The 25985-nt window shown below is 40.3% G+C and overlaps 1 protein-coding gene across 1 annotated transcript in view; it reads left to right on the forward strand.

Annotated features, from left to right (window-relative positions):
- CLIC4 (chloride intracellular channel 4) overlaps positions 1-25985 on the forward strand; it is a 56549-nt gene that overhangs the window by 13076 nt on the left and 17488 nt on the right. Inside the window, exons 2-3 of the mRNA XM_034753750.1 lie at positions 15927-16036; positions 25383-25508. Of these exons, the coding sequence (XP_034609641.1) occupies positions 15927-16036; positions 25383-25508 (236 nt within the window). The remainder of the gene's footprint in view (positions 1-15926; positions 16037-25382; positions 25509-25985) is intronic.

A 25985-nucleotide genomic window follows, 5' to 3' on the forward strand; every position in this document is an offset into this window, starting at 1 on the left:
TCTGCAACCTTTCAGAAGTGGTGTGCCGAGTCTTCATTTATTCACTCTAATTTAAGGTTTCATGTGCCAGTAATACATTTTAAGGTTTTTAAAAGGTCTCTTTCTATAAGTCTATAATATATAACTAAACTGTTGTTGTATGTAAAGTAAATAAGGTTTTTAAAATGTTTAAGAAGCTTCATTTAAAATTAAATTAAAATGCAGAGTCCCCCCAGACCGGTGGCCAGGACCTGGGCAGTGTGAGTGCCACTGAAAATCAGCTCGCATGCCGCCTTCGGCGTGCTTGCCATAGGTTGCCTACCCCTGCTCTGGCTGCTGTAGATTCATTCATTACTTCTTTAGTGGTGTTTCCTCTGAAGTTGCAGGAGGAGAAAGCTATAGAAGTGACTGTAAATGTGCTAGTTCTCCTATTTGGAAACTCTTGAACTAATTGTGTATTTCCCTTCACTCTTGTAAGGGTTTTTGGGGTAAAATTGGCCTGAGAATAATACATACCTGTAGTTACTAATTTTGTCCTTTATATAAATTAGATTGCGATTTTGGAAATATTTCATTTTCTGAATACTAAACCAATTTGTGTTCCTCAGTAACTGGTAAGGTAGGGTGGGTTTAGTGTCTAATTATACTGCTCTGGTTCTTTTAATAGAAAATAGGACTATTGAGGAAATGGCATAACATGGCCCTTCCTGTGTTGGCAGTAGTCTGTAATATGTTCTGGGTGTGTCTGCCCAGGAAAAGGAATATGGTGGGCAGAGGTAAATTTGAAGAATTAGGTATTTAAAGCTCTCACATAGTAAGTTATTTTACACAACTTCCAGTGTTTAATATTAGGCATGATTTTATATGGTACCTTATCAGCATTATGAAAGTGTATGAGTTAAATTTTCAGCACAATGCAAAGGTAGTTGGATGCATAAATTATTGGGTGTTTCATGCCTAATCTATGCTTATGACTGAATTTGTAGCAATTTACGGTTATGTTTATGTAAAAGGCAGTTCAGAAGGATGTTTCCAAACATCTATATACTCAGACCTTTTTGTTGTTGTTCTTTTTCAAATAGCTGCTATGTGGCAAAGGAAGACAAGAAACGTGGATTGCTTTATGGGACCTGCGATGTGAATCTGAGAGCTCAATTTTTGCCCTCAACTTGTTAGTTATAACTGTACTCTGTGCTTAGAACTTGGTGGATTGAGCTGAGAATACGTGTAAACTTTTCTGCACTAAATATGGGAAACAGACCTGCGTGTGCTTAGACACAGTCCCACTAAATATTTATATAAGCACAAATCTCCTGTGGTTTTTCTTGATTTCTGCTTAATGTTTAGTTAATCAAACTGTCTTCTATAAAAGCATAAAAAAATAGAAGTTTTCAGATATTCCACAGCTTGAACCTGTTTGAGATTTGCTTTTGTTTGGTCTGATTTGGCTGAGTCTCCCCCGTCGGATAATTTGCCCTCAAGAGATAAACAACTTTGGTCCTAAGCAGTTGCTGAATGTGTTTTATCTATGGACAAAAGATATCAGAGGAATGAGTTTTGGATCTCAAATAAACATGACAGACATGTACTGCAGGAAACTTCCCAAACCGGAACAAAGAAACTTAAACAGTGTAAACTAGTTAGTGAATGTTTTCTTTTTTACCAAGGCTTAGCTCTAATACCCTGCCACACAAAATGCTGGCTTAGAGGGAAATGTTCTGAAATGTGTTCTGTTCTATCCCCACATGATTGGTGGTTGTAGATACATTACTTTCTTCTTCATGCTAAGATCCACATAGCTCTTTCAGTGAATAATACTTCAGCCTGCTTGCAGCTTGGGAGCAGAACTAGACCTGTCAATCATGGTCAGTAGCTGAGGGACCTGTTCTCTCCCCACCCTACCCTTATCTGCCTCCACAGCAGTGGGCCAGTTCAACCAGACCCCCTGCTAAAGAGCTTTTTTGAGGAAAAATTCCAAATTCCAGTTCAAATTTCTGACATTTTTTGGCTCAATAAGTCTAATTCCTAGCTCTCTCTGGGCTACGTTTGCTTTTTGGACAGACTTTCCCCTGAGTTCTGCTTCCCCTTCAGAGATGTTTCCATGGGTAGTGCCCCTGCAGGCTTCAAGGAAAGAGTTAAGTTGAGAAAAGCCAGAGGCAAAAGGAAGCGTCTGTCTCCTGTTTCACCTCTCTATCAACTGCCTCATTGGGGAGCTTGGCTGGGTGTGAGGGAAGATTGCAGTAATTCTGCCCCCGGTAGCCCCTAGTTGGTGAAGGGTCTCTTTGGCCCTGCTCCTGAAGGCAGGCAGGATGTTGCCAATGACTATTCTCTAACTAGAGCACAGTCCCTCTCTGAAAAAGAAATTAATTATAAAGGCCTTAAAAGTGGGGAGGGCTGTTCTGAAATGAATGTGGGTGGGAAGTTAATATTACACTGTAGGGGCCATCCTTACAAAGGTGCAGTGCTGGGATCCTCAAAAGGTGGATTCACAGATACTGAACTGCAACAGGCTCACTCCAAAGTAATTCCTTTAGAGAGTTTTGCTCATTAGCAATTGATTTAACTACAAAGAATCGCACTTCCATTTGTTAATCATTTGCCTGCAGTTGGCTTCTCTAGCTCTTTGTTACATCCATACATATAAGAAACAGAACATCTGAGATGGAGGGAGGTGAGTGGAAAACTGGTTAACTGCTTTAGGTAAAGTGGATCTAAAATAGACCACTTCAATTTTAGAATTTGAATGACTCAGTTGTTCCATTTCAGTGCATTTTGGAGAGACAGCTTAGATATTTTGAGTTCTTATATTCTAGCACAGGGGTCAGCAACCTTTCAGAAGGGGTGTGCCGAGTCTTCATTTATTCACTCTAATTTAAGGTTTCGCGTGCCAGTAATACATTTTAACGTTTTTAGAAGGTCTCTTTCTATAAGTCTCTAATATATAACTAAACTATTGTATGTAAAGTAAATAAGGTTTTTAAAATGTTTAAGAAGCTTCATTTAAAATTAAATTAAAATGCAGAGCCCCCCGGACCGGTGGGCAGGACTCGGGCAGTGTGAGTGCCACTGAAAATCAGCTTGTGTGCCGCCTTCGGCACACGTGCCATAGGTTGCCTACCCCAGTTCTAGCAGTACCTGCGGCTACCACTATTGTTAAGGGCTTGTCAGTTTTCTGATTGCCAGTTCAGTAACTAATATAGGTTCACAGTAACTCTGTAGCAAAGCATATTTGCTCTAGGCTGAAACTTGGCAAGAGGATCTTTCTGGCATTCCAAGAAGTCTGTCTTGTGAAATGAAGTCTTGCTGGCTGTTCGCTCTGTGTGTGGACTAGGCCTCTTTGTTGTCCTGACCTTCAGTTTTTCTCTCGCATATTATGGCAAAGAATTCTTTCAGGCTCTCAGCAATATCAGCCTCATCTGTCACTAACTTCCCACTCTTGCCCTTTAAAGGTCCCTCTAATTCTTCACCTGGCTAGCTGTATGTGGGAGAGGGCAGTAGAGTCAGAAACAAAAAGTGTCACTTAAGCAAGGACACAGTCTATCCCTACAAGCCTGGGGCAGCAAGATGGAAAAGGAAATTAAGTGGAAATTCTTACTTTGCCGTCATAGGACATCAGAATAAAGCTGGCCCTAACATTGTTGGTCATTAGCATCAAAGTGCAGAGTCCCAAAGAAAATCCTGGAGGTATGCAAGTTATCTGAGCAAGTGGGAGCCTTGCCTATTGGATTCAGAATACATTTTGCTTTCCTGAACTGCCACTGTAATAATTGGACACTTGGGTTTTTTGGATGAGACTTCATTAATATTTTAGACAAAGCATCTTTCATCTTGAAGGGTTCCAAAATGCCTTGCAAACTATTCACAGTGCATATAATGTCACTGAAATTCAGCCATTTCTTGGGCAGAGAACAACAAATAACTGATACACAGCATGCTGCTCAACAGTAGGGACATTTTGGTCAGTGCTATAGCAAACGCTTAATCTTGTAGGTCTTGCCTGGACTTTAGTTTTTACGTCTTATCTGAAAGACTCACATGGTTAACTGTCTGGAACTCTATTTATACAATGATAAGATAAAGATCCAAGCTGGATTTGAACCTGTAGTACTGGACAGTTTTAGGTATTTGTGTATGGGCCTCTAAACCACTCTTTCATCTCTCTGTGGGATTTTCGAATAGCTGCATACGTTTTCCCTCTGATCACTTCATGAATCACCTCACTAATCCATCTAAAACTGCTCCTCCATCTATAATCCTACGTGGATCAGTGATTTATTTAACGTTTTTGTGGGTAAACTTGCTGCTCATGAAGTATCAAGCTAACTCTGCTAGCATGCCCAGTACCTGACGCATCTTGCTGGTTTCCTCATAACTTCTCCAGTATACACCTCTACCCCAATATAACGCGACCCAATATAACATGAATTCAGATATAACGTGGTAAAGCAGTGCTTGGGGGCGGGGCTGCGCACTCTGGTGGATTAAAGCAAGTTTGATATAGCGTGGTTTCACCTATAATGCGGTAAGATTTTTTTGGCTCCTGAGGACAGCGTTATATCGAGGTAGAGGTGTATTTCTATCCTGACTGGCAACATCTCTGCTGTCCCAGTATTGCAAAGCCCAGCTTTTCTTCCTGTCCTATTTAGTCATTTGTGTGGAAGCAATCCCCAGAGGTGAAACCTGTTGAATCCTCAAAGCCATTTACATTTTTTATTCAAGGGGCAGGGAGTTCTCTTACTAATGTATCCAACAGCCTCATTATTTTTCTTTCACAATAGGTTACTCAGAGATTTTTACTATTTTGCACCCCTACTCCTGCCCCGCTTCTTCCAAACCTCACTTTCTCTGCTCTCTGGCATATCAAATCTGGGAAAGTTTCCCTTGCTAGTTACTAATGAATTAGGAAATAATTCTGTTCAAGGTCTTCCAACATTCTGCCCTTTGCCTCAATTTTATTTACAGAACCAGAGACTGGGATATATTAAATATCCCACTGCATGTACTGTGACCTTATTATTTCTGCCTCATAGTGTGTTCCTGTTACTGATTTGCTATTTGAAACAATCCTACCTTGAGTCCAGAATTATACCCCAAATTTAATGATACTCTGGTTCATAAGTTCCTCATTATGTTACATGGACTTCAAACTCCTCCTACATATTTCCACACTGCTCTTTTATATTCCAGTTCCTGTCCTGCTAATCTGAAGAACCACATGCTATCCAGTTGTGTATAGATATATTAAAAAAAAAAAAAAAAGGGAGGGGGGATAGGAATGGATATGAAGGGGAAAAATAAATCTAACATGTTTCACAACTGAACATAAGCAAGCTATAGTGGATCAGGTCAATGGTCCATCTAGCCCAGTATCCTGTCTCTCTCAGTGGCTTGTGCCAGATGCCTCAGAGGGAATGAACAGAACAGGGAAATTTCAAGTGACCCATCCCATCATCCAGTCCTAACTTCTGGGCCAGCTGTCAGTGGGGTGGTGTTTTTGGTTTTTTTCCCCCAGCCAGCTCACCCTCTCATTTGGACCAAACTCTTTGACAGGGGAGCAGTCAGTAATTTAAAAAATGAAGCTGTGGGCTGTGATAGTTCTGGTTCTCATTGCCCTCTTAATAAAGCTTGCTGATATTTTTGCCCAATCACTACAGTGTTTCTCCTGTCCCCCCCCTTTTTTTTTTGGTGTGGGGGGGCTAAAACTCTCTCTCCTGTTTCCATTCTTTGGATCTCTTGCTTCTCCTTCCTTCTATAAAATGCTATACACAAAAAAATATATTGCAGAGGTGGTTATAAAGACTTCGGCTATGATGTTTGAATACCCGTCCCTTGCTACTAAAATGTTACATACCATGTAGTATTTGAATATACTTGTCAGTTAAGTATAAAGCAGTTGAGCCCGTTTTGGCATCTTTTTCTAAACAATGTTACATTAGCACAGAAGCAACTTGGAGGAAGCATAAACATTTCTCTTCATAGAACTGCGCATCATCTACCATAATGAATCTGCTGTAGCTTAAAAAGTTTCTAGCTTAGCGTCCAGGCTATTGTCAGTGTCACCTCTCAAACTGGGCATGACTACGTTGTAGTTCAGGGGCAAGGTTACACTTCGGGTGTCAGCTGTGTACCTTCCTTGGGCAAACAGAAGGCAAGTTTTGTCGGAGCTAGTGATCCCTTAATCTTTAATGAGTAAAATATTCACTTGCAGGTGAAAAATGTCATGTTATCTGCACAACATGGGAGTGAAAAGATAACCCCTGCCTCTAATCTCTCACTGTACAAATGAAATGCCAAGGTGTGGTTACTCAGATTAATGGATGAGTGGAAAGAGTGCTGCAAGTATGAAGTGCTCCTAACCCTTTATTAAAATTATTTGTGCAAAGTTGCGTCTGATTTGAAAGAAACCCGTATTTGTCCACTATAAATACAAACCTTACAATTGATGACACTGGCATGATTTAGTGATATCAATTAGAAATAGCCCTACACCATGGTTTTGCATATATTACACCTCTACCTTGATATAACGCTGTCCTTGGGAGCCAAAAAATCTTACCGCGCTATATTGAACTTGCTTTGATCCACTGGAGTGCGCAGCCCTGCCCCCCCCCCCCGGAACACTGCTTTACCGTGTTGTATCCGAATTCGTGTTGTATCGGGTCGCATTATATCGAGGTAGAAGTGTACGTACTTGATGATTCTGAGAGAGACTTTACTAAAATTAGTTTTATGTTTGCCAGTTAAGGGACAAGGCATTAAATAAAAGCTCAGATCTGTGCTAAATGATTCCAAGCAGATTATTATTCCTCCATTGCCTCTATATAAATCCATAGTATTCACATCTTGAATACTGCATGCAGTTGTGCTCGCCCCATCTCAAAAATAAATAAATACTGGAAATGGTTCAGAAAAGGGCAACAAAAATGATTAGGGGATGGAATGGCTTCCATATGATGAGAGATTAATAAGACTGGGACTTTCCATCTTGGAAAAGAGACAACTAAGGGGGGATATGTTAGAGGTCTATAAAAATATGACGTGTGGAGAAAGTAAATAAAAAATTATTTACTTCTCAACACAAGAACTAGGGGGTCACCAAATGAAATTAATAGGCAGCGAGTTTAAAACAAACAAAAGGAAGTTTGTTTTTTTTTCCACACAACATGGTCAACCTGTGGAACTCCTTGCCAGAGGGTGTTGTGTAGGCCAAGACTATAACAGGGTTAAAAAAGAACTAGATAAATTCATGGAGGATCGGTCCATCAATTGCTATTGGCCAGGATGGGCAGGGATGGTGTCCCTAGCCTCTGTTTGCTAGAAGCTGGGAATGGGTGACAGGATGGATCACTTGATGATTATCTGTTCTGTTTATTCCCTCTGATGCACCTGGCATTGGCCACTGTTGGAAGACAGAATACTGAGCTAGATGGACTTTGTCTGACCCAGCATGGCCATTTTATGTGATTCAGCACAGAAATAAAACAACACTTAATATTTTCCTCCCTAATATGAAGTGAATTTGGTGGTACTTGGCTCACTGGAGATGCTACAGAACGTTGCAGCGTGATCTCAGATACCAGATATGCGTAATTTCATGGTTTCTTCAGCAAGCTAGTAAGTGTCATTGCATTTTATGGAGGTGGGGAGCAGAGGGCTTGATTTCAGATGTTAACTGATTTATGTGCTGAAATTCCTCTTTCCCTTATTTTTCCTTCCTCCCCACAAAATATAGTCTGGTGGAGCAAAACTAGGGCATCTAGGCTTAACGCTATTAGTTAATTTAGCATTGCAATTCCCTGTTTGAACAGGGAGGGAATATAGCCAAATGGTTAGAGCCACAGGGCTGGGAGCTGAATTCTGGTCTCTTCCTGGCTCTGCCGCTGACTTGCTATGTGACTAGTCATTTAATCTTGCTGTGCCTCAATTTACCCATGTATAAAAATACCTGGCTCACAGCTTTGAGACTTAACTCTTCTGTTATTTGAAGTCCATAGGTGAGGTGCTAGAGAATTCCAAAGTACTAGTACATTGTTTCCCAGAATTTTTTTTTGTATTGTCAGCACAACATCCTGTTGCAGTGGAGACAATCGATACTCATTTATCTTTTACCCAGGGATTCTCAACCTTTTTCTTTCTGAGACACCCCTCCTTCCCCGCCACCCAACATGCTATAAAAACTCCGCGGCCCAGCTGTACCACAACTGTGTTTCTGCATATAAAAGCCAGGGCCAGTGTTAGGGGTTAGCAAGCAGGGCAATTGCTTGGGACCCCACCTCGGAGGGGGGGCCCTTCGATACTAAGTTGCTCAAGCTTCAGCTTTAGCCCTGGGTGGTGGGGCTTGGTGCCCTGGGCTGCAATTCTGTGCAGTGGGGCTTTGGCTTTCTGCGCTGGGCCCTAGCAAGTCTAACATTGGTCATTCTTGGTAGAATCTGAAACCTGCTCGCAGCTCCCCAGGGTGCCTCAGACCTCTTGTTGAGAACCACTGATTTATACGCCATATTTTGCAGGGCACTACAGAACATATGCTTTGAGCACACGTATCAATATACAGTTCTAATGTAACTGTTTGAGGACTTTGACAACTGTTTGAAAAATGTTGGTAGGAGAGTTCTGGGTGGAGCTGGTTTGACTTTCAGAATTGTTTACTTGCTTTGTTTTAATTATTGAAAGAAAAACAAACAAATTCAGATCTGTCTCAAAGTTTTGTCTTCAAAATACTGCTTATTAGTTGTTCCTCATTTTTCTCATTGTAACAAATCGCACATGCCGCACCCCCAAAATATCAAACATCAGGCCTATGTAAAAATGGACCTCTCATGCGAACAGTCACATAGCAGAATTCCTCAGCTCAACAGGACTGAAGCCAAAAGTTCCTTGGCATTCTCACTACATTCTTTCATTTTCCAGAATGTGCTCAGAATTTTTACTCTCAAAATGTCCCAAGATTTTGTGTGTGTAGACAAAAACATACATTCAATTTATAGCTCCTCCACTGCAGATTTTTAAAAAAATGGATCTAGATTTTATTTAAATCACAGGACATTGTTTAATGGACTGTAATATTTCTCATCTGATTTGAGTCATACAGAAAACAGAGACAGGCTAAGTGAAAGCAGATGCTATTGGAGTTTTTATTTATTTGAAAACTGCACTCTGGGTGGGAGAGGAAAGTGACTAATAGAAGAAGTTAAAACTGTATTTCTAATCTATTTCACCTTTTTTGAGGGGGAGCATCATCATAAGTTATATATTATGCACTGCGATATCGTAGTAGCTATTAAATGTAACACTACCCAGAATGTTGCATCTGCTTTCAAAGAGCATGCTTATGAGTAAATATTTGAAATAATGATTGGAATAGTTTCAAATTTCTAAGATTTGTTTTGGTGCACTTCAGTGGTTTTTAACTAAGATCCTGACAGTTTCGGACCTGTGAGCTAGATATAAAAGCAGTCCTGCTTTGGGTTCCAAACTGACTAGTCTTAGTTCCCTCCCAATGGTGATCTTATTAAACAAAACTATTTGCTGCACTTGAGATTTGTCTATTCCAGTTGCAGCTCTTGTAATCTTTCACTATCGATGCATGAAATTCTACAGTGGAATTAAAACTGAAGTGATGGAAGACGTGGCCTTCCATCCAGCACTGTGCTTCTTTTGAACAGTTCCAGTTTCACAGCTGATAAATTTTAGAGATTGTGAGATATGAAATGCTTTACATCTGCAAGTCATTAACATTAAAATTCTTTTCTGCACCCTCAGTACATCATTTTGGAGCTGAATGTTACTACTCCTTTCTATCAGGCTGACAGGCAGCAGAGACTGCCAAGGCTAATGGTTTCTTGGCACCTTTTCTTGAGCTGTAACTTCTCGCACAGATTGACATTTTCATAGCCAATCCTTTGAATTTTTTTTTTTTAAATTACAAAATCTCTTTGCTGTAAATTTTTTTTTGCAGTTTTAAATTATCAGTTTTCAAACCTGGCCATTCTAGTTTGGTACACTCAGCAAACTGTGGCTTTTTCATCTGATTTCAAAGCACTTTACAAATCTTCTCAGCACATCTATGAGATAAACCTTACATTTTTGGCACAGAGAAGAAACTGCCAATAGATAGTGGATTCAGTTACCTACACTGGGACTAGTATTCAGGCTGGGAATATACTTCATCTGGTGGGAGGGATCTTCCATGCATTTAAGGCATGTAGGAAAGTCCAAGTGATTGTCTCCTCTACTAGAGCCCAAGGTAAAGCTGTGTAATTGAAGGGTTTTCTCAGTCCACATATAGAGAAGGCTTTTGGCCAAACATGCTACATGAAACAGTTTCTCTACTAGTCGAAGGAAGATTGGGACCCTCTGCAAAAAGTGAAGAGGAAGGAATATTACCAGCTTTTCAGTGAATTGGGAATAGTTCTAGACCGTTGGAATCTTGAACATACTGGGCAAAATAACTCTTGAAAGGGAGACTGCTGTAAGAAAAACTAGCCCAAATGCTATGATGCTGGGTAAACTGTAACATGTTTGATCCTGCAACTCCTTTGAGTTATTGACATGGTAAAAGACTCGTGTAGTTGGATACAAATGGAAGGAACTATTTCTAGTAGTAGTTCTGGCTGTTCACACCAGGGACGAGTTTCTTGGGCTCCTTGGCGGTATCCATGGTGCTGTGGTCATGGGGTCTCCGCCAAGTATGGCATGCAGCCCTTTAAAAAAGCAGCAGGTCTACGGTTCAGTACCAGATTGATTGTTGGCCTCTCTGGTTCTGATGTGCTGCCACAGTTCCTTTGCTTTCATGTGGCACTGCTCTGTCATATCCTTTCACCTGCATCCCCCATGCAACCTGCTCATAGATGTCCACACTTCGACAGCTGGTCCATAGCTGTGCTTGGGCAGCCTCTTCTCCCTGCAGGCCCAGGAGATCCAATATCTTCTATCTACTCAGGCCAGAGCGCATCTGGAGCATGTAGCCTGCATGGTGGGCTGGGCAGTTGCACAAAGCAAGGGAGGGCTGCTAGATGTGCTTGCCCAGGCGGATGATGAGAAAAAGGCATTTCAAAAATGTGCAGGGGCTTCCAGACTCCACAACCCCTGGACAATGGAGTTCACAGTTGTGACCAGAGTGATCAGTGTCAAACATAGTGGGACAGCTGCTGGCGGACTGCTAGGGTCGACATAGGTAACAGTGTCTGCACTCGTGCTGCTTTGACCACGGCTCAGTGCTACTTGGGAAGGTTGTGTTACTTTGTCAGCGTAAAGGGGCATTTACAATGGCGGGAAACAAATTGAAGTATAGACACATGCACAGCTAGGTTGACACAAGGCAGCTTCTGTCGACCTTACTTTGTAGTCTAGACCAGGCATACTTTTTTGCACCAGTACAGCTACAGCTATGTGTAAAGTCTACGCTGGTGTGCATCTACAGTAGAGGTTTGCCCCATTGCAACTGCATTCATGTAGTTATATCTGTGCAAAAGCCACCGGTGGAAACAAGGCATAAGACATGAATTTAACTGCCACGGTGATAGCATGTGTTAGAGATCCCTCTATCCATAAAGAAGCACTCTCGTCTGAAATTGGCTAAAGAGTATAGTGAGTGCTGATCCTGGGGGCACAATCATTCTCTGTCAAACTTACCCACCAATATGTTATGATATAGGAACATCTTCATCAGTGAAGGTCATTTGATGGAATGTTGAACAATTTTTACATGTACACAGTAGAATAGCTCTGTGGATTTGTTTAGTATTTTGGCATAGTTTGATTATATGGGCCTTCTGCTTAGTCCATTCTCCTCCTATCAAAGGGGCCTGAGAAATCAAACAGTTAAACTAGTGCAGTGAGACCTACAGAAACTAATACTTTTAAATGAAAATGTTAGTGGTGAGAAGCTAGTTTGCAGTATTCTCTGACCAAAGTATATTGTTCATTCCCTTAGGAGTAGCTCTTTGTTGTTTACTGTCATGGGAGGAGGTGAGCTGTTTACAGAGACTTTTAATGTTTCAGTATCATAGGAGTTGCATTCCCACTGGCATACAGTAAAATCTAGTCTCTCCAGTGTACTGATTACTTACTTTGAGCTATTCTAAGGAGGCACAATCTGCAGTTCTTTAGCCTGGGTTTTGTCTTTATCTCTCCCTTGAAATCCTACATGATGATGGTAAAATGGTGACTAAAATGGGTTTATCTGTCCCTTCTGTAGCAAATAATTCAAAAGGATGGGGCAGCCTGACAAAAGGGATATTTGTGGTAATGAGACTAGTGTTTGAAGAGAAATGCTGAGAAAAGGGGATGTTGAAGTTGGGTATCATTACTGCGCTCTGATGATGGAGCCCTAGTACAAGCTTTGCAGTTAAGGCTGTAGCTAGGTCTCCATTATAAACCAGATTTGTGACTCCTTTCTAGCTTTGTGTGTGTTAAAGTACAATAAACTAACTCCACCTGAAATTTCTAGAGGCCTTCTTCCAGAAGCTCCTGTGGTACTTCTGATTTTTAAAACGTTCATAAGTATTTTACTAGTTGCAGAATGTTCTGGTCTCTCTCTTGCAACATCCTGTCTGAAAAGTGGCTTGGTCTGCAGATTCCAAACTCTGTTTGTTCAAGTGTCCTTATTTGGGGGTTTGTGCCTCTGAGGAGTTTTGGAATGTTTGAATGATTACTGATACTTCTGCAGTTGTTTACTGACTTGTGAACTCTATGAACTTCATGCTGTTTGCAGGCTGGGAGTGATGCAGGCATTCAGTTTTACAGGATCAGAACCACTGAGTCCAAGAACCACTGTTTCTGTAGAGCAGAAGTGCTGCAGCTTGTCAGTACCCGGTGGGTCTTTCGGGTACCAGTTCTTATCGCATATTTGGGTCTTTAGTGTTCATAAGAGCTCCCAGAGTGAGGATGCTTTTCTGAACTTATAAACATCATTGAAGTGGATCTATATTAAGAAACTCTGCCCAGTGCAATGACTGAACATTACAGTAGCAAAGCTTTTTGCAAAACTTCCATCTGGGAATAGGCTACCGTAGAAAGTCCTCCCCAGGGGGGCTTTCCTACATGGAGGAAAAGCCTCCTTGGGGAGGACTTTCTACGGTAGCCTATTCCCAGATGGCAGATACACCATGTCCACTACAGAGTGTTTAAAAAATCAAGAGTCCCTCAAAATCATAAGATTAGTTTATCGTGAGGTTTTAAAAAAAACATTTTGTTTTCAATTGCTTTCTAGTCTTCGAGCTGGTCTACAGAACTCATGGCTAGAAACTTACATTTTAAAATAAAAACTGAGATTCTTGTATAGTCTTGAATCCAGGAGCTGGGACTTCAAGAAAAACTCCAAATCTAGCTGGACTTGTGATAGTCATGAGTTGGCAACAGTTCAATGAAACTTTATTTTTGTTAGATGACTTATAGAGGTAGGTGGGATAAAACTTTTTCAAATTTAAAAACCGAATACTTCTAATGGTGAACTTTAGATGTACTTCTATTTCTTACCTTACAAATAAAGGAATTTAGTGACCAGAAATCCCTAAGATTGATAATGAAACCTTAAGATTACTTCTAGACTTTTTAACACTTAGGCTTTTTTTTTTCCTTGTACTTCTGGTCCAGTGTTCTAATTACCTGACTTTTCAATGTTTAACTACAAAGTTCAAATGTTTTAATAGATTTCTGTTTCTAACCTTGTCTCTCTTGTCTGAGAATTTTTCTAGAGACCACTAAAAATGTAACATTACTTAAGCTGTACGTACGTGCATAAATTCATTGTCCTAGCAAAGCAATCATGAGACGAAATCATTGCATGCTGCTGTGGAGTGCCTTATTGTGATCATGCAATGGATCCTTGTTGTGCTAAAATACTGTCTATGAAAATTGTTCCTGTGATGTACGGATGAAGATAGTCTTACCATGATGTCACTTATGACTGCAGATAGTGAGTCTTGCCTTTCCTCAGAAGATCCACACTATAATCGAGATGCATAGTCACTAGTTGAAATTGGCTGACTGCAGTACTACTCACTCGATGAGGGGTAGCAGAAATGGGGTAGAACATTACTATAGCAATTCACCCCAAAAGAAGGGAAATAAGTGGAAAGGTCAACGTAGAATTATTTGTTGGAATGTTGCCATCAAAAGATGCGCTCCCGAGAAGAAGTTTAGTTGCCACTTAATGTTAAAAAGCTCTTGAATCATCTAATACTTGAAAGATGAGCTATTTTTATGTACATCAAAAACTGTTTAAAAATATCCATACACAGTCATTGAAGGAAATGAGAAGCAAATAGGTTAGTCAGCTTTATAAGTATGCAAAACCTCAGTATAATTCACATCTCTACTAAAATGCCAGTCCTGCCTTTGTTGCAAAGAATCATTGTACATTGGTCATAACTGACCAATAAAAAGCAACTTGGCAACAAACAAAGCAGATGCAGGCATCCAAGTTTATACTCCCAGAGGAGGCATGCACTTCATACCTCTCCTTAATGATCCCTCGCTGCTTATTTCCTTTGAGTCATTGGGAGCACAACAAACCAGTGCCCGGGCAAGAGCTAGGATTTTAAGAGTTATAGCTGCAGCTTTTCCCATTGTTGGCATCTTATTTAGGATGGAGATCTGTGTGGCAAGTGAATCTCTCATGCTCCTTTTTAATGCTCACTATCCTCTTACACTCCTGAATGTATTTATAAGTCACATCACCAGCATATGGGAGAGCGGAGGTTTGCATGGTGCTGCCCTGCCAGATGGGAGGGAGAGTAGAAAGTCTTGTATACCCTTGTGAGATTAAAATGCATATGTTGCTTAAGCAGCAGCAATGCAATTTCTCCTCCCTGCCCTGTTTGTTCCTCACTGTGACTTCTAGGGGCGAGAGGGTTCAACGTCAATGGCTTATACAGTTCTCTTCTCCCCCCCCTTTGAGGAAGTCAGTTGGGGTTCCATTTGTTCTGATGGTTTTGTGAGATAAACATCTGTCCTTTGTAAATGAGACTGAGACCATCACCCCCCAACGTGGTTTTATGCAGGCCACTGACCAGCCATCAGGTGATAACTTTCAATCGCTACCAGTCTGTGTTGGATTCAAACTGAAACCTTGTGTTTGAGACAGCCTTTCACATGGAAACTGACTCATAAAGCAACTCCCTTATCGTCAATATCTGTTTCTACTATGGCTCCTGTGAGAAATTAAACTACTAACCTTGGTGAGTTAGAGGGGAAGCTGGGAAGCAGAATATATCATTTTGATGGTATGGCTTATCCCTCTATTCCCATCCTTCATATGTTGCTTATCTTAGATTGCAAGCTCCTTGGAACAGGAATTTTGCCTTACCTGTGTGGACAGCACCTAACACTCTGTAGGATATTCTTGAATACAAATAATACTTCAGCGTGTACATTCAATCCCCAATGTAGCCAATCTAGAAGTTCTACCACTAGCCATTTAAGTGCAATAGGATTGGGAGTGCTCCCTGCCACAGAGGGTTAAAGGATAAAATGAAAGACCGATGTCTAATAGAAATATTTTTAATACCGTTTTTAAATCTGTTTTTCATGCACTATCCTAAGAAGGATGGTAAACTCAACAATTATGGAAATTTTCATTTAAAACATGCTGAGGAATCCCCTCTGTTGGGGATTGTATGGTAATAGCCTGAAGATATCCATTCAGGTACCTGAGCAGGACTTTGGAACAGCCAAAGGACTGCTCCCAGAGAATCCTTCGCAGCCTTTACTCTGAACCCAGTGCTAGTCAGGATGAGACTCTGGGAGTTGAGTGCTGTGTAATACCGGCATGGGGCCGACATGATGAGTAAAACTTAGTCATAGACCTTACTACTGAGTCTCTGGTTTTATTTCAGGAGCTTCCAGTAATGGTGTGTGTGTGTGTGTGTGTGTGTGTGTGTGTGTGCCCTAGAATGGATGGTGCACCTACTGGTACCCTTTGATAATGACCTGTTTCTCTTTCACAGGCTGGCAGTGATGGTGAAAGCATAGGGAACTGTCCCTTTTCCCAGAGACTCTTCATGATTCTGTGGCTCAAGGGAGTAGTGTTTAGTGTCACAACCGTTGACTTGAAGAGGTAAGAAACCTTGTTTCTCTGCCAAATGTACAGTAGTTTCATTTCTCAATCCGATGTGTGTAGGTCTAAGGCTTCCAAATTTTACTTAGGTACATCTTATTTCAAACATGACTGACTTCTTACTGCAATCACTGGGCCATGGGTATATTCTCTAAAGCACTTGCGGTCGAATACTTATTTGACGGTGTGTCACTGCATGATGGTTGCAAGGTCTTGCCCGATTTGAGTTCTCGCATCTGTTTAAAGCTGGCTTTCAATAATGTAATGTCCAGTGATGGCTTCTGTAAAGCTAACTCATGGGGAGACATGTTAGTGGATGCTGCCTTAACTGGACAAGTAACATAGGACACTGATTTAAACAGGGACTATAGATAACTGGCTTATAATCCAGACACAGTTTGAGAAGCTGATTCAATCTCTTTCCGTTATGAACAAATTCCTATATTTACTGACCTTTCTGAGATGTGGAGATTGGTCTCAACACCCCAGTAACTTCTGTCTTTTATTTTTAATGTGCTATGTTTGCTTGATTATTTATCTGGAAAACTTTTGCCATGCACAAAGGCTTAGATGATCAATGCTTCATTAACAGGCCAACCATATTCCTGTGTGAGACACTGAATTGTATGTGTATGACTAAATTATCACACATGACACACAAAAAATGTAGCTCTTGGCAAATTTTCAGCAAAGTTTCCTTTTTTTGCAGCTTCATCCCCGGTTGAGTTAATATCTTTAATGCCCTGAACCTCAAAGGCATTGTCCTTTTATTATGAGTGGCTCAACGCAATTCTGGTTAGAGTGAGACCAACACAGGACAGTAACCTAGAATCAAATATTGTATCTGTGAGCTAGGAGAGAAATATGCACTTGCTTGCCAAAAGTCATCTGTAGTGTATGCTGTAAATAGGGTACAAAATAAAGTATATTATGTCACACAGATCACTTTATATATTCCTGGCTCTTATTAACAAGGGCTGAATGGAGTATATCTTAGTGGGAATTATATGATCAATGACACACACAAGAATAAATGGACACAAATCGGACATCAGGAATGGTAACATACAAAAGCCAGTAGGAGAACATTTCAGTCTCCCTGGAGGTTCTATAACAGATTTAAAAGTAGCTATACTTGAACAAAAAAACTTCAGAAACAGACTTCAAAGAGAAACAGCAGAACTAAAATTCATTTGCAACTTTAACACCATTAATCTGGGCTTGAATAGGGACTGGGAGTGGCTGGCTCATTACAAAAGCAGCTTTGCCTCTCCTGGAATTGACACCTCCTCATCTATTATTGGGAGTGGACTACATCCACCCTGATCGAATTTGCCCTGTCAACACTGGCTCTCCACTTGTGAGGTAACGCCCTTCTCTTCATGTGTCATTATATAATGCCTGCATCTGTAATTTTCACGCCATGCATCTGAAGAAGTGAGGTTTTTTACCCACGAAAGCTTATACACAAATAAATCTGTTTGTCTTTAAGGTGCCACCGGATTCCTTGTTGTTTTTGTGGATACAGAATAACACGGCTACCCCCGATACACAATCAATGTGGTTATAGCTTCCTTAGATTTCCAGCATACCTGAACATTTGTATTGGGTGACCGTGAAAGTTGGAAGGCCTTTCTATACCGTACCACACAGGAAATCACTCAGTATAATTAAAAAATATTTTGTCACCAGGTACACACCCTTAATATTTCCTAGAACAGATGAATTTTTCCTATCCAGTTTCTTTAAAGAACATACTAAGTTAGTCTCTTACAATACTCACGTTCAATGGCTAATTGTATTGCAGGATAATAAATATGCAGCACAATCAGTAATGAAAGATTATGAAAATCTATAAGTCAGAAAAAGAAGCCAGCATGGAATGGCCCTTGCACTTGGATTGTGTCTGGTTGTTAATGATTTTATAATGTACTCTTACTGCATAACTTAGTTGTTTACATATGGTGTTGTACAAATAAGAATTGCTTCATAATTCATTGCAAAGGAATTTTGCCAAATGAAGAATCATTGGATGGATCCTAAAGATCATCTGACCTACAGGCAAACTACCCATGAGTTTTGGGTAATTGCAGATTGTGGGGGACAACTTTGAATCCTCCTTTTCAGATCTCTAAGATAAGCCTTGCTATCATCACATAATAAAAACAAAGATGGCATTTTTCACAAACTTAGGTTGGTAGGAGGAACACTTTCCCAATAGGAGAATGAGTAGAAATCCAATATAATAGTCTTCTCTTATATAGCACTTTACAAATATCAGGGCTATATCAATCTATGCCCATTTATAGATGGAGAAACTATAGTGCAGAAATGAAATGACTAGCTCAAGGGACATGCAGAACCAAATGATGGCAGAGCCAGAAACAAAACCAGGTATCCTGATTTCCCAGGCCTTGGCTCTGACCACTGGGTTACCTAATGTTAAGTTCAGTAGAGCTTTGTTTTAGTATGTGTTACAAAGTAAGTTTTGTCATAAAAACTAATCTGGGTTGAAAACAAATGTTTATTAATTTGGCTAACTTTGAAGTGGCAGAAGAAGGGAAAGCCTATGGCATTCTAGACTTTAATATTAATTACAGACTTAATTTTTCCTATTGGGAGTAAAGAACATAATATATTGTTTGCCTAAAAGTAAAACCAAAGAAATACATGGATATTGCTGTTAGAGCTTTTTAAAAAAAATCTGGCAAAAGGAGGCCAGCATGAGACATCCTGAACTTTATTTCTAATAACCAACTAGTTTGCTTTGGCTTTTGTTAATATTGCCAGAATTGGAACAGAAACTTTTTAGCACCACAGATTGAAGTTAACTCCATACTGGTAATCCAGTGTAGGTATTCACTGTTCCTCTATGCAGCCATGAGGCAGAACACATTTAAAAGAAAAGTCATTTGTAGCAATGTTATAAAGTTCTTTGGGCTGGATAGGATTTCTTTGGAAACATGGGTGTTGCTTCCAACTCACACAAACTACATGTACTGAATCTTCCATTTAATTCTGTGTGGCTTGCAGACCCTCCAAAACAGACCATAGACTTCTACAGGGTTTTAGCTCTGGGCTCCCATTGCTTTTATTGATTGCATACTTTAAAAACCCAGTGCAACTTCTGGGGAAAAAATTAGAGGACCGTGTTAATAGAACCATTATGTATTTATAAGCATGTGGGTCACTTCTACTCATGTCAGATGCGTAATTAGAAATGCAAAAGATTTCTGTTCAGATTGCATTGTTTTTCTATGCCCTTCACATCTGGGCATTAATGGAAAGAAATTTCCGGTTTAACTTGATTGCAAGAGGTTTAAAGTATTCTGTCTCCATCCTAATAAGTCTTTCCTTCTAGTTCTCTAGGTTTTGATTTAGGGGAAAAAATGCGAAGTAGATTCAAAACTGAGAAATAGGATTAGAGTAAAGCAGCTGGAATTTTGTTTTGTACCTGACCTTATAGTGATGGATGTGTGCTCTGTGATAGAGGGACACATCTGCAGTCACTACAAGTAATTAAAATCTTGAATAGAGGTGGGCTAGCAAGTTAAACCTTTGCGTTAAAAAAATGTTCAAAATAAGGCTACAGAAATGCATATTTTGCTGTTAACTTGTTGATCTGTGTGCCTGGATTACTAAATGCCTAGCAGTAGTGCCACATGGCACATAAGAGTAGTTGAATGTTTTGATTAAATTGTAGCCTTATTTACATGGAAGTTTTCTACCATTTACCAAGATAAGAATGGGTGCTTGCATTTGTCTCCATATTCATAATAGTGCCATTAGGAATGGCTTCCAGGAATACAGCATTCAATGACTATCGTATGCTCTTTTATACTCTTTTTCCCCCTCCCCCCAGTTTAACATGCTGTACATATTCTTAAGCTGCTACCCTGAAACCTAAATATTCTTAAGCTTCACTTTCCAAACTTTGCTACCCCTGTTTTGTCCCGTTATGGAGAGCCACAAACTTGTTGTGAAAGTTAGGTGATAAGAACTTTTCACTCATTAATTTATCTCACTAACCTAGAAATTGTGGGTATACTTGCAAACCATCCTCTTGCTTGGCAGTACAATACAATTTGTGTACAATAGCAGGCCTAGTTTGCAGTAACTAATTTTTGACACTGTAAGGTCGGTGTTTGGCCTTCAATGAAAGATCTACGGGAGCTCTAATTCAATTCTGTGGTTGTCTTAGCAGGTCATGGTTTGGTACAAAAGTTCACAAACAAGTAACTTTGGGACACACCAGAAAAACTGTCTTTTATTTGATTTACTTTGTATGATGTGTATTTTCCTTTCCTAAATTGTGTTAAATATAGTACTGTTCAAACAAAAGAATATTTGGCAGTTCTCAGTTCAACTATTAGTTACTAGGGGCACAAGAGAAAATATGCACACAGACTGAATTAAATGAGACATGCCAGCATTTCAGTGAGGCCATACATGTCTTTCTTCTGTGCAGTCAAAGACAGAGGCTCTATTCTTTCCCTTTTCAGTAACACAACTTTTTATGTGCAGAAATTTAATTTGTTCTGATGACTGGAGCATGGCTGCAGTGTAAAAACTGTTAATCTTGTAATAAAATTCAAGGCAAGCGTGTGTTGAATTTCATTTAGAAATCCTGTTTGGGAGCATTAGTTTATACCTTTGAGATTTGATTTTTAAACTGTTCTTCAAATTTATAAAATTGACACACAGTCCATAATTAACCTCCACCCCTAAACATTCAAGGAGTGCCCATGCATAAAATAACGCCTTCAATAGCCTGTGTAAGGTGGGGGAAGGTTTCCTTTTTACTAATGTATTTATACCAGTGCTGCTTGGAGATTTGCTTCAGCATGTGTCAGACAAACACTACTCAATCATGCTAACCCACTGCCCCGGCTTTTACTATGCTATTCAACTTTAAGGGCTTGTATACACAGAGAGTTGTTCCTGATTAACTCCGTGTGTGGACAGTTATTCTGAAGCAAGAGTTCTGGAATAAGTGTCTACACATAGACTAGGCCTACACTGGGTGGGAGGAGGGGGGGAGATTGATTTAAGATACACAAATTCAGCTATGCGAATAGTGTAGCTGAATTTGACATATCCGAGCCGACTTACCCCGCTGTGAGGACGGCGGCAAATCGACCGCTGTGGCTCCCCCGTTGACGGCGCTTATTCCGACCTGCGCTGGTGGAGTACGCGCATCAATTCGGGGATCGATTGTCGCATCCTGACGAGACGCGATAATTCGATCCCCGAGAGATCGATTTCTACCCGCCGATCCAGGTGGGTAGTGAAGACAAGCCCTTGGACACGATTAGGAGCCGCTTTTGTGCTTTAAATTCACACCTACCGTAGTCCATGTTAACCTTCGAGTGCAGACAAGGTTACTTTCCTAAAATGTGGTAAACAGCCAGACTTGATTTTTCAGTTGTTGTCACCAGATAATTAAATGGACAAATTGCTCTTAATAAGGGCTTGTCTATGCTGTGCTATAGTCTGTACCAGCTGGGATGTAAATTCTAATTGGCCCATGTGGACCCTGCTAGTGCACGCTAAAAGTTTGCTTATGCGAATTAATGTAGTCCTGTTTCAAACACATGGGCCAGTTAGTGTGCAACACATTGGTGCTCATTAGAAGTTGCATCCCAGCTGGTGCAGAGTAAGGCTCCATGTAGACAAGCCCTAACACAGATCTGAGCTGTAAACTTCATATAGCCCACACCTGCAAATCAAAGTAGAAATCAATATGGTGACTTTTTAGAAGCTCAATGAAAGAGACAAAATAATTTTTTAAAGGTTTCTGTTGCAGCCCCTAGGCACAATATATACTAAACCAATTTTCGTATAAGGGCTAATACTAGGCCACTTTGCTATCCAGTCAAGTCATTTATAACCAAACTGTTTTCTGTAATTTCTGGGATACAGCTTTCTAAGCACACCATTGACCTCTTATTCTGAACATCAAAGGAGTAAAGGCAGGCCATGTGGCCTGAGAAGAGTCTGATAGCTCTTTTAAGGACATGCCACTGCTTTCATAGGGTACCTCTAGTTGCAGCTGGGAAGGTGCTTCCCAGCTCAGGTAGACAGACATGCCATCTCTGCTCAAGCGAGTGCACTGAGAACAGCGCAGCCAGGTATAGCACAGGCAGCAGCACCAGCGAGTTGCCAGAGTACAAACTTGCCTAGAACACCAGGTACATACTTGCTCAGCTAGCCTGAGCCACTACCCGTACTGCACCCAGCTACCCTGCTCTCTTAGGCGCACTAGTTCAAGCAGAGCTAGTGCATGTCTGTCTGCCCGAGCTGGGAAGCATGCTGTCAGCTGCAGTGTTAGATGTACCCAGAGATAATCAAATAGTGTTTGAGGTTGTGGCTTGTAAGATAAGCATGAACTAATGGTTAGCATAGCAAACTGGGGGTCATAACTCCTGCATTCGATTCCCGGATCTGTGCTGGTTAACTTGGACCTTAAACTCGTTGCCTGTTACCTCATTTGTAAAATGGAAGGAGGCAAACATCACAGCATTTGAGGTTTTATTTGTAAAGTGCTTTGAGCACCTTGGGTGTAACGTGCTTTGTTGAACCAATATTCTATACTGCACAGATGTCTATACATTCCACATATGCTTTTGTTTTCATGTCAGTTTTATTTAAGGACACAGTGCAGCTAATAAACTACTTTAATGTCATTTGAAATCATGTAGAAACCTTCCCTTTTGATATTTCATTAGTGTGAAGCCTTGTCTGTTTCTGAAATTAAACCTTCTCCTTGATAGCATTATTGCAAGTACTGTGGTTTTGGCTGCATTTGTTTAAAATAAAAATTCCCGAAAAGGAATGTTATCTAGTCGATGTGCAAAATTGGAAGGGAGCCGTGATGACTTCCCGCAGTTGTTGCGGGTGTACAGAGCTGTATTTTAATACAAGGTTAAGGTATGAACTGACTCGCAGAGCCCTCTGGCATAGAACAATGGGGGGCAAAGGGCAAATATTAATGGCACACTGCAATGAGTGAGAACTACTTGGAAAATGAAAATTGCCCCACTTGCCTCAATATCTGACTTCTGCCATCTTTACTAAAACGCCACCAGACTCAAAGTGGGTGTTGATCTTAACACTGAGGTGCTTGAGGACTGACAATGAAGTTTAGTTTTGCATGTAATTTTAGCTGCATGTAATTCATAGGGATGCTTATAGCACAAGGCCAAATGATTCTGTGTACGTCTGCCAAAGCATTAGAGCCTTTTTATTGCTATTGCTACTTCCTCTGTTAAAGGGTTTGTGCGGTAGCCAGGGAATGAAATCCTAGCATGTCTTTTTAATTCTGTAGGAATTTACACTGTCTCAGATTACTGCAGTAACTATAGGTATGCTTGATTAACTAAATTTAAAGGTGTTATCTATGCACCTCTGTGCTTCTCCACACCAGTTTGAAACCATCTTCTTTCCACTTACTGCTGCTAGCATAGTTTCACTGATCAGTATGGACAAGGGTTTTAATTTGAGAATCATGCTATAGATTGCACCCTAAAATCATCTAGAGCATGAATATAACCTCAAATTCCTATTTATGCTTGCCAAAGAAACTATTGTGGACCATAAAGAATCACTGGCTTCAGTCCAGGATTTAACTTCCGCTAGAAGACTGATGAAGAGTTGACACATAGTATGGAAATTCCTGTTTGCGTTAACTGTCACACCAGCATGCAAGTATTGAATTCAATGGGTGTTTCTTATAGGAGAGAATTTGAAGGGAGCTATTTTTAGATGACACTTTGGATTCAGAGCCTGCATCCTTTATTCCCATCCCCTGCCTGAACTTCTCAACTTCTGCACTCGAACATTAAATGTCCCTCTGCTTCCCTATGTCTGATGCTACAAATGAAATAGCAGATGTGCAAACACACCTTGTGTTGAAAGGAATAAATTACGCAAGTCAGAATGAATGTGAGTGGGCGGATGCACGTGTAGCTGGCACATAGCTTTTAGATGCGTGCCTGCAATGTCGCATGCTGTCACCACTACACCACTACCAACTAAGGGAAAAGGAGCAGCAGCCAAGTGCCCATAAAATAGACTAGGCTTGACAAGAAATAGGGCATGAAAGGCATTGTGGGTAGACACCCCAGAAAGGAAGAGGTGTCACCAAATGTCTTTTTATAGAGACTTAATTTAGAGACATTGAAGCATTTAACTTGATGTCTTGCTCATCCCTATAGAATCCAAGTACTTACGACTGTGCCAGTCAGTGATATCCTCCTCTTCTCACCCCATGTCCATGGTTCTTTCCAGGAAAATCTTACTTTCCTCAATATTTACTTGGAGAAAAAAATCACCTCCTATTCTTAGATTGATAGTAGGGCACATTTTTCTCCTTACTGCATGGCTTTTTTTTGTTGGCAAAGAATGGCATGTGTGGAGTTTTAATTTATTTCTGGTTTAATTTATAGCCATTAGGAAAAATTTGGATGTGGAGAAGTAGAGGTATTAGGGATGCAGACAGGTTCTATGCAGGTTGCCCCATGTACCAACATACATTGAGGGTAAAACAGACCTGAAGGTGAGGAAAGAAATTACAACCCTAAACATCTCAAAATAACTATATATAGTAGAACCTCAGAGTTAAACACCAGAGTTACGAACTGACCAGTCAACCACACACCTCATTTGGAACTGGAAGTACGCAATCAGGCAGCAGCAGAGACCCAAAAACAAACAAAAACCAAAACTGCAAATACAGTACAGTACTGTATTAAGCGTAAACTACTAAAAATATAAAGGGGAAGTTTAAAAAAATAAGGTAAGGAAACTGTTTTTGTGCTTGTTTCATTTAAATTAGAATGGTTAAAAGCAGCATTTTTCTTCTGCACCGTAAAGTTTCAAAGCTGTATTAAGTGAATGTTTTGTTGTAAACTTTTGAAAGAACAACCATAATGGTTTGTTCAGAGTTACAAACATTTCAGAATTACAAACAACCTCCATTCCTGGGGTGTTCATAACTCTGAGGTTCTACTGTATTCTACTGTTCCTACAAAAGAGATCTGAAAACAGCTAATTAGGAATTAAAGTACATTTTGAAGTATCACAAATACATTGAGATTAAAAACTTTACTAGTGTAATTCTCATGAAATTGCAAGGCATTGAACTCCCTTTCATATGCTGTTGCTTACTGAAAGCACCGTTACACCACTTGTTAACTCTACTGGGGGGGCAGAGCTGGCACGCGGAGCTTGGCCTCAGGCAATACCTCTATGATCAGAGGTAGCATTGATAGCTGGGATCATGGCTGTACTGTGCTCGCTTGTTCCTTTTAAAATTGTTTTGTATCACATTTGCATTGCACCATAGGAAACCAGCAGACCTTCAGAACTTGGCTCCAGGGACTCATCCACCCTTTATTACCTACAATGGTGAAGTGAAAACAGATGTGAACAAGATTGAAGAGTTCCTTGAAGATGTCTTGTGTCCACCCAAGTAAGTGTTGTGAGGAAAATGTATTTTGGAAACAGGTTATTTGGCAACAGTAGTGTGGTGTCTGGCCTCAGGGTTATTGGTGTTGCTTTGTTTAAATTCCTGTTTATGGAGAAGCTACCTGCAATAAATAGTGCAAGTATTAGTGCTAACCAAGTTTAAGATGCTTTCCATATCAACAAACTAAAGTCTGAATCTTTGTAATATGGATTGAGGCCTTAAATATTTTGGCCCCAAACCATATTTTTTATAAATACCCATTCGTTTAGGAAGAAATCAACATGGAAATAGACTAGAGATTATCTGTAATCAGTGGTTATCGTTTTATAAATGCATATTGGAGCCTGAATATTTTTCATTTTTGGTGGTTGAGGGTGGGGCTGTGTGCTAGAAAGGAGGCAAGATACGAAGGCCATGCTAATAAGATTGTACTCATGTAACTGAAAATGGGGCCCCACTTCACAGAACTAGATACCAATT

Source organism: Trachemys scripta, chromosome 20 (genome assembly GCF_013100865.1).
Source record: "Trachemys scripta elegans isolate TJP31775 chromosome 20, CAS_Tse_1.0, whole genome shotgun sequence".
In the NCBI taxonomy this organism is placed as follows: Eukaryota; Metazoa; Chordata; order Testudines; family Emydidae; genus Trachemys; species Trachemys scripta.